Raw genomic sequence first — 14,310 nt, 5'->3', positions numbered from 1 at the left:
TGACAGAGCAAATCACATTTATTTTTTGATGACGTTTTATAAAAGTTAAACATATAAACCACTAGCTTCTAAAACAGAGCTTGACAACTTGAGAAAAAGAGGAAACAACATAGAGAAAAGATTGTTCCTAGAGACAAATCACTGCTTATGAGAAATATGTAGTGTAGACAGAGAATGTTGTCCACACATCCTTCTCAAAAACACAAAGGAGACAAGGTGAGGTTCGGACAGGGAAAGCAGGAGAACACGCAGAGTACTGGACAGAGACGCAGAGGGTGAGGTAGGACAGGGCAGTGTAAAAATCTACTGTTTCTATAAAGGGCAGTGGTTGCTATGTACAGCTTGTGCGGTTGAGGGGACGTTCAAACGGAGTCGGTCCTCTTGTACGCCACCATGCTATTCACCTTGTGGATGGAGGTGGTGAAGGAACGTAAACGCACCTCCTCTGATTGGTTGATGATCTGTGGTCCTGACTCTTCCCACTTCTCAGGAACCACCAGATCTTTGTCTGTGTAGACCAGGAGGTCAAATGCACCTGGAAGAGGGGGCAAGGGCCAGTGAGTCAAAAGGATTAGTCAACTGACACATTTACACACATATAATCCAAAAGTGAAAATAAGACAAACTGAAAAGTGTCTGGTGACTCACATGGCATCTCCAGCAGAGGCAGGAAAGTGACTGTGGCTGTTATCTGTCTGATGACAGAGCGGATCTCATCCTGAATGGTCTTGATGGACTTCTCTCTGGGAACACTGGGAAACACAGGCAAACATTGTTTTAAGAACTGTGTGTACACACACACACACTGAAGAAGAGCAGTGTTACAAAGGCCACCATGAACATGTGTCCAGCTGTATGAACAGGCAAGGCAATGCTCTCTTCAGAGGACTGATGTCCACAAGATATGGCCTCACAATTAAACAAAACCATGGGTGCTAATAAGCCACCACACAGACTACCCACAGTCTCTCTACTGAGTGTTTCTGGCAGCAGGGATTGAGTCAAAATAATCTAGTGTGTGTGTGTTCATGGTGATGACGTGTATGACTCATTGGTGTGTTTTATAGCTTCTGGACAACACTTGGTACCAGGATCAGTTCATTGTTGGTTTGGGTCTGCACATCGGATTAGTTAATTACAAGAAAAATGTAGATCACCACCACAGATGACACATGCCACCTGCTGGTATCTGCTTTAACTGCCACTTTCTGTCACAGAACACAGATTGAGAAATTTTGCCATTAAATGTTACAAAACCAAAAAATTTATTATCATTATTCATCGCCTAAACTGAAATAGAACAGTCTCAAATACTGTTCAGCTATTTAAAGAATACTGCTAAATAAACAGTAGGGGAGCTGACCTGCTCTCCTTGGCTGACTTGTCACATTCGATGTCAAACTGCCATCTCTCCAGCACCTCGTTGGTTTCCAGACATGTGATCACCAACACCAGCTTCTGCACTGTGCACTCAAACAGCCACTCTGCAACACAGAGCAACACAGTCACTGTCTGAACCCTGACACTGAAACTGAATGTGATCCAATACAGTGCTGCCTCTCTTCAGTCAGGGCAAACTAAAAACACTCAAATATATACATTTATTACATTTTTAATTAATCTCAAAACGAAAAAAAAAATTAAAAACAATGAAAACAATATTAATTTATGCTTGTACCTATTAACTGAGCAACAGGAAAATTAACCCAAATATTTTAGTAATCGATAAATCATTTGTCATTTTTAAAGCAACAATACCAAAATTCTCGACTTGCAGCTTCTTAAATTTGACAACATGCTTCTCTTGTTTGTCTCATGTCAAATTAAACTCAATATCTGTTAGTTTTGGAGCATTAGTCGAAGAAAACCACTCAATCCGACACCCTGAGGAAAAAAGAAACTATTGACTTTGTATTGCCATGCTGATTCCTGAATCGATATCAATTTTATTAGTTATACTGAGCTAGTGTAATAACAGCTAGCTAGCTGGTTAGCCTGATAGCATTGGGAGGTTTTTGTAATTCAAAATATGATATACATAGTCTCTATCTCTACTCTCTAGTAGAGATAGAGACTATTTTCCCATGGTGGGAAATTCACCTTTTTCTCATGGTGTAGTGTTAAAAAGGAAACAAAAATCCCTATAAATTGAAATATCGAATCGCAATACTTAAAGAAATTGCAATACATATTGATTTGGCACCCAAGTATCATGATAGTATTGAATCAGTAGATAAGAGTATTATCCCAGCCCTACTGGGAACATTGCAAGTAGCTATTATTTGAATTATAGATTATCGATTGTTTTTTTTTTTTAAATAAGTCGACTGATTGTTTTGTCAATAAAATGCCAGAAAGAAATTATTACCCACAGACCAAGGTGACATCTTCAAGTATCTAGTTTTGTCCACTAACAGTCCAAAACTAGATGCACCGAGAAAAAGGCCAGTTTCATGTTGATCGGCTACAATCAGTGACCGGCCGATCAGTCTCAGATATCCTATTCTGTGCCGGTCGAACTCACACAAGATGCTGTTCACGTGTACGCTCTTCCTTGAGTGAAGAAGACACAAATGTTTGTGTAACTGTCAATTATAGTTATAAGAAATAAAACTGGATCAGCAGGTCAGGCTTTAAAAAAAATGAATAAAAATCGTAAATCGGAATTGACCAAGAAAATTTCAGTCAGTGCATCTCTGTCCAAAACCCAAAGATATTCAGTTTACCATCATGTGTGACAAGGAAAAGCATCATATCCTCTCACTAATTTTAAAAAGATCATGTTTGGCATTTTTGTATAAAAGATGACTAAAGTGATTAATCGATTATCAAGAAAATTTCTTTCTCAATTGACTAATGAATTTTTCACTACTCAGACATTTTTATAAAAATGATTCATCACATCAATAATGAACAGATTATTCAGAAATGAAAAGAAATCATTAGTTGAAGCCCCAGCTGCAACCATGGTTTGGTAACTACACATTTGATTTATTTGATTCACTAAAGAAATGCTGTGCTTATTCCTCTACAAAATATTAATGATAATACTCACTGTTCAACGTCACTCTAAATTTCTCTTTACATACTTACATCTTAATCTTAACAACCTGTTTAGTAGCAGGTGCACAGTGCCCAATGGGAAGAGTAAAAAAAGACAGTGTAAAAAATGTGGCTGAATGTCTTGAGTCAGGTTGAGGTCTCAGTACACCCACGCAGAACTCCAATCCATAGGCCAGATTAGAGCGAGGGAACACAAACACTCCCCCAAGAATCCCGGGGATCCCCAACAAAATAACTCTGTTCAGTTCAAAATGACTAAACTCAGTTTCTCTTTTAGTGACAATGACAACACAATGAGATCATATGAGATCACTCTTGCCTTCTACAGTGAAAACCCCCTGGAAAAAGCTTTGAGAAGCTCAAATAAAGCACTGAGGCTACCTTTGAGCTGAGACACCACATTGGTCAGGTAGTTCTTCAGTTTGGGATCAGTGGTGAGCTGAAGGCTCATATCATAGTGGGTGACTCTGGTGAAGGTCTCTGGAGGATAGATGCCCCGCTGATACAGGATGCTGTTGATGCCAAATGCTGTGGTGGAAAGAACAACTCAAAGGGTTCAGGACAAGAGTCAAAGTTATAACACTTCCAAGACAGAAAAACAACACGATCAAATAAATATAACATATCTGATCCAAATGATACGTTCAATTACACTGTTTATAGCACTACATTTGTCAAAAAATAACTTAGCTCTAATTAGATGAGTGTAGATGAAATACACAGTTTTAATAGTCAACTCCTCTTCACCAGTAAAGTCCATGGTGGGCGGTTCACTTCACGATCAACACGTTTGATTTAAGAGTTAAAATTTGAAAAGAACAAGGTGAGTTTGGTTGTTTCTGTGCTCAGATTAGGAAAATGACACTTTCGAACTGACATTTTATTTTCTGATACTTTTGTATATGTTAAATGTGTTATAAGGTAAATAAGGTAATGGATGACGCTACACGCAACAGGCCCTGTAGTTAGCACCGCATGCCTGTGTGTCCACAGCGTTAAAAACGGACTGTGGTAAAAGCAAATAAATGTGAATACTTACAGAAGAACTCGGCAACAAGCTCCGCGCTTCCTTTCAGAGTAATTCCTTTCAGTGTGCTCGTCATTTTCTCAGCAGTTTATCTTAAATTAACGACAAAGGACCTTTGATGTTTTTTTTCTGTCTCAGTTTCAACTACCCGCCGCTCAGTTTGAAATTTGTCAGCTGTAACTACTGCGCATGCGTGAAAGGTTTCGGCGCATAGTTGATGACGTAAATAATTGCGCTTACAACTTCTTGACACTAGAGGGCAGAACACGTTAACTAAAACTCGTGCTACCGTCTGCTCTTAAAACACATCCATGATTATCAGCCAGAAATCCATGTTTTATTGTGTTTCCAGTTTCCTTCTCATCGCTGTGTTGACTGTGAACTTTAAATCCGCATTGCACGTTTGCCTCTTCACCTGTAGATATTTGAAAACTCACTCTGCTCTCTTCTCAGTGGAAACCCTGCTGCCTTCCTGCCAGCTGAAGGAAGAGGTGACTGTATAAACCCACAGCAGTGAACTCATCGAACAGAACATATATTTCACAGCCTGCGTCTTGCTCATTGACATGTGTTTTTTTCCCCCACCAAGGCATACTGCCATTCATCACAAGCCTCTCCAAGAGCCCCACAAACACTGACAAAAAGGAAATGCTGAAGCTCCTCTCTTGGCAATCCAGAAGGCATAGAGCTGAGGTTTACTCTGCCTCAGCTGCCCAATGCAGTCCAACAGCCCCTTACTGGGCAACTAATTCCAAATACCCAAATACAATTTACAAGAACAGTGTTTTAGTAAGTGAATTAAATCTGCCTCAGTGGGAGGAGAGTTTTCTTAAAAGAGAGAAGTTGGAATATCTCATTAGCCTGTGTACTTATAATGCACAGGCTAATATATAATATTTCAGTTAAGTTTTATGACATTTACATTGTTGTGTATCTGCTTTGCCTGGACTGTAATGTTTAGCCAGCCAGTACATTTACATATGTGCAAAACCTAATCTAATAAACCTTCACAAAGTCATGCAAACTGTGATCCCTCAAACAGTATTGGTTGGTTTGTGGTCATTTTAACTACAGCCCTGTAGTTTCAATAGCCAACACTCTGATCCCAGTGTGAATCCCAACTGGTATCACTCAAACAACTCTCTGCTATAGTCTAAACTAACAGGTCTATGGTTTTATATTGAAAGACCTCAGCATGTCTCATAACAGAGACTGTGGGTACTGGCATCAAGCCCTCTCAAAGAAAAGCCTCTCTCTCTGGCATCGTGAAAATTGTAATATCCTTTGCTTGTTCTCTGTGCTTATAAATTATTTGGTAAGTTTTTTTTCTTCAGGGTATAATCCAGATTAACTCCAGAAAAGCTGATCAGCCAGTCAGTTGTCCACCTCAGATGTGATGCTGGCTGCTTCCTACCTACCTTCCTACATTTTCTTATTTATAAAACATACTCAAAAATATTTAAAAAAAAATCATAATTATCAAAAAGAGGTGATTAAAAATGGTTTATCTTTTTACAATGACTGTATCACGTACATTAGTGTTCATAAAGGTACATGAATTTTTGGTACTGACTGATCATGTTGTACTTACTTGTGCAAAATCATAGCTGGGCAGACACTTAAGTTAATAATATCAATTCAGTCACAGTGGAAACGCAGGCTGTTAACTGAGGCATTGCTAGCTGAAGCCGATACTTAGTCCATGTCATGGTTCAGCTGTAGGTGAAATGTATGGAGTGCTGTTTAGGACTACTGGTTGTGGTTTCAATTGTCAATTTCCCATCAACTGCAACCATAAAAGAGCAACCTCTAGAGACCCCCTCCCCCGTACGGTGGGATGAACTCTGACAATGTCACTCAGCTGAAAAAACGAGGAGGAAAGGTTTCATCTGTTTGAATAAATGCTATCATCAGCAAGCTAGACAAGCTGAATGCAATCTTTATATGATAATGAGTTCTCTCTAAATGTTGAATGTCATAAAGGGATACACAACTTGAAATGCTAATGGAAGCTAACACTCTGTGCTAGGAGCAAAGAGAAGGGGGACCCCGACATTCTTTGGCTGACATCCAGTCAGCAGAGCACAACAGAAGCTGACAGTATGTCTGCTAGCTGCCTTAGATGCTGTTTCCACAAATATGTCCAACAAACACTGAAAAAGCGCCTTTTTTCATTTAACTAGAAGGAGTCGCCAAAGACAGACGTCTGTAAGCCATTCACATAGAAGCTGTAAAGAGCTTCTGACCCAGAAAATGTAAAAACATCAAGTACACACACATTGTTTGTACTGTTGGTACATGCCATTCATTGTAAGCAGTGTGTACTACAGTACATTAAATACAGACTTTAATCCAAGTGGAAGTGAACCTTCATAACACTTTTTCTTCTTCACAGCCTTCTTTTTCAGTTTAGATGTTTTATCAAACCTGAAAACTCTAATAAAACCCATAAAGGAATAGTTCATGGTTTTGAGAAACTTTGTGTGCCAAGTATGGAGCGATTTAGACAGCGATTAGCTTAGCTTAGCTTCGCATAAAGACTGAAAGCAAGGGGAAAAAGCTAGCCGGTCTCTGTCCAAAGATGAAAAATACACCCTCAACCTTTGAAGCTAATGCAGACAGCTGTTCCTCCTACTTCACTGTAATTCAGATTTTGATTGTGCAGTTATTTTTATCAATGCATTTGTACTAAAACATTTCACATACAAAAAGTGCATATTAATAATATTGAAAAATGTGTGTTATTGTCATGTAATATAATGAATTTACAGGCAGCTTTATTGCATCATAAGGACTCAATAATGTTTGAGGATACTGAATACTACCTCTAGCAATAAAAAACTTGCCATTATGTAAATGTGTGCTGACTTGTCTGTTGGTCCACTTTTTCTTCATGCTGACTTTTTCTTCATGTGCATATTTGGCTCAACTCACACTAATAACATGCTCTGTCTATCCTCATTCATAGTCTGGGAAGGCGAATCTGCTGCATTGCTGATTACACATCAACGGCACAGAATATGAGTAAGTGCTGTCCCTATAGACTGTAATGAGGTGTTTGCCGCACATTCCTGTCCCGTAGGTACTGTTTGTCCTACTTGGAGCTGACTGGCTTCAGTGATGGGCGTGCAGGGCTCAGCCAGCTGGACCCATGCCTCGTGTTCCTTGGCTCTCCGTATGCAACAGCTGGAGCTCTGCAAATGACTTGCTCATTCACACGCAAGCACACACACAGACACAGACACAGACACAGACACAGACACAGACACGCACACACACACACACACACACACACATTCCTGCATTCTTGTAAATACACAAACCAAATGTGGGCATATTGTGTACATGCACAAACTGTATATAGGATGTTATTGTTTAAGATCTGACCATTTCTTTGTGCGTAAGTGTTTCTGTCTATCTACAGTCTTGTGACAAATGCTTTGACAACTTGTTCGGCTTCTTCTGCAAAATTTAAGCCACGGACAAATTCATCAGTTTGAACTTATAAAAACTATTTCTTTGTAAAGTCCCTGCTTGTGTTTGTCTCATAAAGATACAGAGTGCTTCCTTTTACTAGTGAGTTTATATGACGGTCTACTGCCCCATTAGAGACTATCTAAACATGCAGGCCCCACTACGGACAGATAGCCCTCCAAACTAAACAAGGTCTAATTGATGGTGGGTGGGATGAGAGCATATACAGTTACTTAGTCATTGTCAGGCCACCTGCACTACCTCCACATGCAATAACTCCTCCCTGCACATGTACACAGCTCTCCAAGGATTGTAAGAGTCCAGAAATGTATGAAAGCCATAACATTAACAAACAGCACACACACCTGAGGGGGAGGGGGGAAATGTTTTTATTGCTTACTGCTATGACACTGATGCAGTCTTAAAGCTCCACTATGCATTAATAGACTTTGGTGCGATCCGAACATGTCTAACGGCATGTGTTTTAATACCTGACTCCCTCTCTGCTAAGGCGTTCATGGTGTTGTACACACAAAAGGTGATGAAAGTAGCTGTGAGAAAAATAAATGAATAGGAAAGATTAGGAGGTTCTCTTTACACATTTTCACACCGTGTGCACTCTGCAGTCTTGTCTGATTCTCTGGTGAAGTTCAGAAACGTGTCCTACCTGGACCAGAATAAAAGCCTGATTCAGGTCTGAGGTTGGGACACATAAAGATCTCTGTTACCCCATTGATCAGTGGCAATGCTCCATGCTAACACATCACTGTAACATTTGTTGAGCCACCATTAGTATGGTCTGGGAGAAATGTTATGGTAAAGTGTCTGTCAGCTTGTTTACATCCTGAACGATCGTGTCTTTGTGTTTGTTGCCCCGTTGGACCTTTATTTTCTATTAGCTGCTAATTCTCTATAGGCTTTGCAAGTAGGGCTGGTGTTTGAATCCAGTATTCGAATCTGCTCATCAAATCTGAATTCAGTTATATTCCTTATTGAATCAATTCAGGTTTAGCATTCAATCTTTGAAAAAACAATAGCTACAGTAGAAATAAGAACTGAAAAGATTCCTCTGAAACCTGCAGGCTGAGAGGACGGCCTGATTAATGTTCACAACCTGTATCTACAACTTGAAAATGAGATAAGAAAGAACTTGAAGATAGAACAAGTTACTCAGAATGAACAATTGGCGTCAGTTAGTATGACCTGCTGCTGGCAGAAGCTGCTTCCTGAATGTTTTATACATTTCTGTTAAGCAAGAAGAGAGATCAGCAGCTTAGAATGTCCAGACTCACTCACACCAGTTCACCAAAATGATCTCTCATTTAGCCTGTGTATATTCTCATTTGTCCAGGTCATGTGGTATCCTAAAGGAGTTTTTTTTTTTATCAAAACACAACTGGACTTTGATTATTTGTCTCCCTGTGTATTTCAATGTCTGAGTGTGTTGCTGGGTTTGAAATACACTCCCTGTGTATTTCAAACCCAGCAACACACTCAGACAGAGGCTGGTACATCCCAAGGACAGAACACCACACACCCGCAAAAGCAATCTGGTGTATGCAGTCCAATGCAACGAGGAATGCAATGACCTCTACATTGGAGAAACAAAACAACCATTGCATAAACGCATGGCCCAACACAGGAGAGCCAACTCCTCTGGCTTAGACTCTGCTGTCCATTTACATCTCAAGGAGAAAGCCCACGCCTTTCTAATCTAATCTAATCTAATCTTTGAGGACAGCAATGTTCACATCCTAAGCAGAGAGGATAGGTGGTTCGAAAGGGGAGTAAAAGAGACCATCTATGTAAAAGTAGAGAAACCATCCCTCAACAGGGGAGGAGGTCTCAGACACCATCTATCTCCAATTTACAATGTTGCCCTTTCATCCCTTCCCAGGAGATTCAACAATCTAGCCTCAAAGCATAACAACTGTTCACAAGTGGCAAATGACTCCAACGACTGTCGTAGAGAACTAACGAAGTCGAAACCAACTTTCCACCAACGATAGTCATGCCAACGACTGTCATTGATCCCAAGTGACTCCTACGACTGTCGTTATAACACAATAGAGCAACTAACGAAGTCGAAACCAACTTCCCACCAACAACGGTCGTGCAAACGACTGTCGTTGACACTTGGAGCACAAACAGAAACCAATGACATCATCAGCCTTGTGAACGCCCACAAGAGGTTAAATACTTGGGTCTCCACACCAGAAAGTTAGACCAGTCCCAGCCTGGTCAGATGCGTACACGAACTGATGAAGCCTCTTGGATGAGAGGTGAAACGTCTTCCCAGACAAATAATCAAAGTCCAGTTGCGTTTTGATAAAAAAAAAAACTCCTTTAGGATCTCTCATTTAGTATTTAAGTTATTTTTTTGAACAAATTCAGGTGCACAAGGACTGAACAATGAATGTAGAAAAATTCCATTTTACTTTCTCATACTGCCATACTGCCACCTCACCATTGTGTAAGGGATAGTTCAGGTTTTTTGTCGTGGGGTTGTGTGAGGTACTCATGAATGCAGAAGATTCTGTTCAGCGTGGTCCCTGTTAGGAAAGGCAACCGGGAGCACCTGGCAGACTAGCAGAGCTCTGTGCTGTGTAGGAATACAGTAGTTCGGCGCTTTAGAAGCGTAGTGCCAAAGGAAAGTGCTGTTTTCACGGGAAAATAAAACGATGAAAATATTCAACATGAAGCTACATTTAAACGGATATTAGATTGTTTCGGTGGGTGTTTTTAAAAGTGTCTAAAACTATTTTTTTCTGGTGGCCCTATGCTCAGCAACACATAGCTCTGCCACTGTGATGGTGCCCTGGTCAGCTCTCCTAACTACTGTGGGTAATGTACCAGCTATTCACGAGTATCTCACTCAACCCCCCGTCAAACAACCCAAACTATCCCTTTTGTTTGCATGGCTGGTCAGCAGCGCCCATGGAAACAGAGAATTTGATCAATGGGACAAAAAATGATTTCATTAGTTACTGTGCTAATTCAAAAAAATATTGTTTCCACCATACACACCATACAATACATATTTTATACAGGAAGCCAGCTGGACTCATCAGTGTGCTACACACTTAGAAATAGAGTTTCAAGAGGTGGAAAGAAAAAGCATCTAAAAAGGCTGTACCTACATAATAATAATGCAGGGTACAGCTTTTATTGTATTTGTCTATTTAACATATGCATAAGGTCCCTTTCTGTCCACCTATCACCATTTTCTCCCCCTCCTTTGGTTAGCCCCACACTGTCTCAGCCCCCCTACAACACAATCCTTCCACTGCAAGGTTCCAGGTTGACTCATCCTCAGCCACTCTGTGTCTTAACCTTGCCTTTTCCGTCCGCCTGCACCGTCTTTCATTCTGTATGTGTGGGAAAGTCCGCGCTCTTCTTCATTCCGGAGACCAAATGTGCCCATAAATATTGAAAAATGAAGATGTTTTTTTTGGATCCATGTGTCCAAGCAAGGACAGAATTATAATGTTGGGATGACAGAAAATCAGATAAGAAACAGAATTAGATTTAGATTAGGTTAAAAGTTAAGGGGTAGGGGTTAAGAGTTCACTATGCTCCAAATGAAGTAACAGGCAAAAGTATTTATACTTATTTCAAATGAGCAAACCTGAAAGGAGTGTGTAAAGGAAGTCATAACCTCCCCTTGGCTGCATTCCATCACCTTTACAATCTCTCTCCAAGAATTTTATCTTTTCATGTCTTTGTTGTCTCAACATAAAGCACAAATACATATCAGATTAACAGTGCACACGTTCAGACTGTCTTGTCAAAGGCATTCTTGCCGTTGCATCCAGTTGTATCAAGTATCAACCTCCAGGGCTGAAAAATAAAGTCACCGCTAAAGTGCTGAAAACTGCAGTTCCAATGCAGTGAGTCAATGCACTGAAGTCTCAGCTCAACGCATGCCCCTCCTCTTTGCCCATTTCTGGATTAGCTGGGAGTTAGGGGCGGGGTAAAACACTCCCAATATGGCAACAGAGGAGCAGCTCACTCTGAGCTTCAAAACCACTCTTCAGAAACCTGTGGGTGACATCACACAGGCTACATCCATCTTTATTTACAGTCTATGGGTTGTATAAAGGAAAAGTGAAGGAAGTAGTTGTGTTAAGTTGCTGTCAGTTTCAGATGCAGCCCACCTGATTCCAGTGGTCGGATCAATGAATCGATGCTGTTAGACATTCCAACAGGCACTTAGTTTGACACTGAGGGCACAGACAATGATTTTGGTCAAAATACACCAGTATTAATGCATAAGTCTTAGGCAGTGAAACAGTATCTAAGACTCCTTACCCCTGGCAGCTGTGAATTGACTTTCAGCCAGCAGTACTGAAATGATTTTTTACTTTCTAGGAGTTTCCAAGGTGTGGTTATTAATGGACTTGTGGACACCATCCATCCATCCATCCATCCATCCATCCATCCATCCATCCATCCATCCATCCATCCATCCAGTTTTTCTGCTTATCCAGGGTTGGGTTGCAGCAGGCTAAGCAGGGTATTCCAGGTGTCCCTCTCTTCAGCAACAGTTTCCAGCTCCTGAGGGATCCTGAAGTTGTTTCCAGTCCGGATGGGTTATGTAATCCCTCCAGTGAGCTCAAGGTCTAGCCTGGAATCTTCTCCCACTCAGACATCCCTGGAAAACCTCCAAAGGAAGGCATCCTCGTCACATGCCTATGCTGGCTCCTTTCGATGCGAATGAGCAGCAGCTCTACTCCAAGACGCCCTCAGGGCGGCTCTGGCTAAGGAGGTAGAGCAGGTCGTCCACTAATCGGATGGTTGGTGGTTCAGTCCCTGGCTCCTTCAGTCTGCATGTCGAAGTGTCCTTGGGCAAGACACTGAACCCTAAATTACCCTGATGTATCATCAGTGTGTGTGAGTGATGAGAGAAAAAAAGCACTGTATGCATAAAAAAAGCTTTGCATGAATATGTGAGTGACATTTGAGTGGTTGATAATACCAGAAATGTGCTACAAAAGTGAACAAGATCCTGAGATACTTAAACCCCTTGACTTGGGGCAACAACTTACCCCCAACCCACAGGGAGCAATCCACCATTTCCTGGACACTTCACAGTTCCCAGTGCCTGCTGAAGGCCTGATGAAGCCAACAGAACCACAGTATCTGCAAAAAGCAGAGGTGATTATTCAGTGATGACAATTCTTTTTCCCAATTCATCTTAATTTGCAGAAGAAACTGCTTTGATAAATATATTTTTCCTGGGAGTATTTTTCATTTGTACATCTTGGCTTTTGAAACTTTTCCACCAGCCCTGCTCGTCACATTTCCCATTCATGGTCAAACTTTTATATCTGCATGCTTCCTGAGGCTAACATAACTTATTTATATGTGCAGCCCTCAGCTCTGTTGACGACCCCGACAAAGGTTCCATGCCAAACACATCTGTTGCGTTCTGAGGCATGGTCTGACAGACAGAGGAAGGCTGGATAGGCAAAAGAGGGACGGAAAGAGGGGGAGAGACTTAAGAAGGAGGCAGAGGTTGGGACTTTGAAGAGTGGAGTTTCTCAGCTCTTCTGGAACATCTGTCCTTCTTCCGTCCCTGCAGCGCTGACGCAATCATGAGGGCACACAAACACACACTGAAAAAAACACATTCAGCTGGCTCTGTTTAGCCACACTGCCTGCGTGTGGATTACTGGATCTGCCATTGTGCTGCCATTATTTAACAGCAGCTTTGGTGCAACATGGAGTGATGTTTATGTGTCCAAGCTTCAGCCAAAAGTGGCCCCATCAGCGACCAATGAAATCATGCTTTGAAAAAAAAAAAACAGTTTAATAGCATAATGTGTGCCATTTGGCGGATGCTGTCATCCAAAGCCTGTTATAGTCAAACAATTTATCCATAATCATTTTACGGAGTATGAAGCTTAAACAAAACACCAACTTTAAATGGAATGATATTGCTATTACAGTGATTGTCGTGGTGATGACTAAAGACAGTTGTATTTAAGTCTTCCCCCAGTTTTTACCACTACATCACAACATCTGGTTCCAATACTACACACAGTTTTAGAGTTTTAGTATAAGCTGCCCAAAGAAGAGCTGAACTGCTAACTCTTGCAGTCGATTAAGATGAACTGAGCTACAGCTATGAGTCGCTAACACTACAATAAGTCACATGTAGCATCAATCAACCACCACGTTAATCTTGAGACATACTGTAACTATAACTACCAGGAACAACTGGAAACACATCACTGGCAGCCTTTACTGGCCTGTATGCTGCATGTACAGTGTATGTCATTAACTTAGAATTAATGGCTATTTTATCACATGTGCTCTGGTACAATACAGCATGCTTCATGGTACTTCGCAAGATAGTTTGTGGCACAGTCCCAAAGGTTTGGGGAATTGCTGTATATGCAATCTTGTGATCAAATAAACACATTTATTTTGCAAGTCTAAATTTGCTGGTCAGAAACAGCAATCTACACAAATATAATCTTTGAGTGAATCATTCTGAATTTAATAATAAAGAAAGAGACACATTGTTTTCTCAGTGATAAACAAGTTCAAGCTTATCTCAGATGGAGTTTCCTCCTAGTATCTGTCACAGTATTAACCCACATTTACAGCAATGAGAATTATACCTATATATCTGTTATATTTCATGCTGGCGTATTTCCCATGAATGCGGCTATTGTAATTCTATGCACTCACCACCTCCATCACAGAGATTTGGGGAAACAAGGACTCATGCAAAACAG

At 40.8% G+C, this 14,310-nt stretch overlaps 1 protein-coding gene across 1 annotated transcript; it reads right to left on the bottom strand.

The window, feature by feature from the left end:
- On the bottom strand, positions 1-4,256 carry mad2l1 (mitotic arrest deficient 2 like 1). Its single transcript, XM_022747856.1, has 5 exons — positions 4,103-4,256; positions 3,445-3,591; positions 1,364-1,484; positions 649-752; positions 1-535 (listed from the first exon to the last, which is right to left on the bottom strand). The coding sequence occupies exons 1-5, from the start codon at positions 4,164-4,166 to the stop codon at positions 363-365; spliced, it is 609 nt and encodes a 202-aa protein (XP_022603577.1). The 5' UTR covers positions 4,167-4,256; the 3' UTR covers positions 1-362.
- Between the last annotated feature and the right edge of the window lie 10,054 nt (positions 4,257-14,310).

This window comes from Seriola dumerili, unplaced genomic scaffold (genome assembly GCF_002260705.1).
Source record: "Seriola dumerili isolate Sdu_G_001 unplaced genomic scaffold, Sdu_1.0 BDQW01000111.1, whole genome shotgun sequence".
Taxonomy (NCBI): domain Eukaryota; kingdom Metazoa; phylum Chordata; class Actinopteri; order Carangiformes; family Carangidae; genus Seriola; species Seriola dumerili.
The sequence above is the reverse complement of the archived record's forward strand: the minus strand, read 5'-3'. Positions and strand labels throughout refer to the sequence as shown.

Excerpts from the sequence above, each read along its gene's own strand:
- mad2l1 (XM_022747856.1), bottom strand. The coding sequence starts at position 4,166 with ATGACGAGCACACTGAAAGGAATTACTCTGAAAGGAAGCGCGGAGCTT. Across the intron at positions 3,592-4,102 it reads GCTTGTTGCCGAGTTCTTCT|CATTTGGCATCAACAGCATC; the intron begins GTAAGTATTCAC and ends TTTCCACCACAG. Across the intron at positions 536-648 it reads GCCTCTGCTGGAGATGCCAT|GTGCATTTGACCTCCTGGTC; the intron begins GTGAGTCACCAG and ends CCCCTCTTCCAG.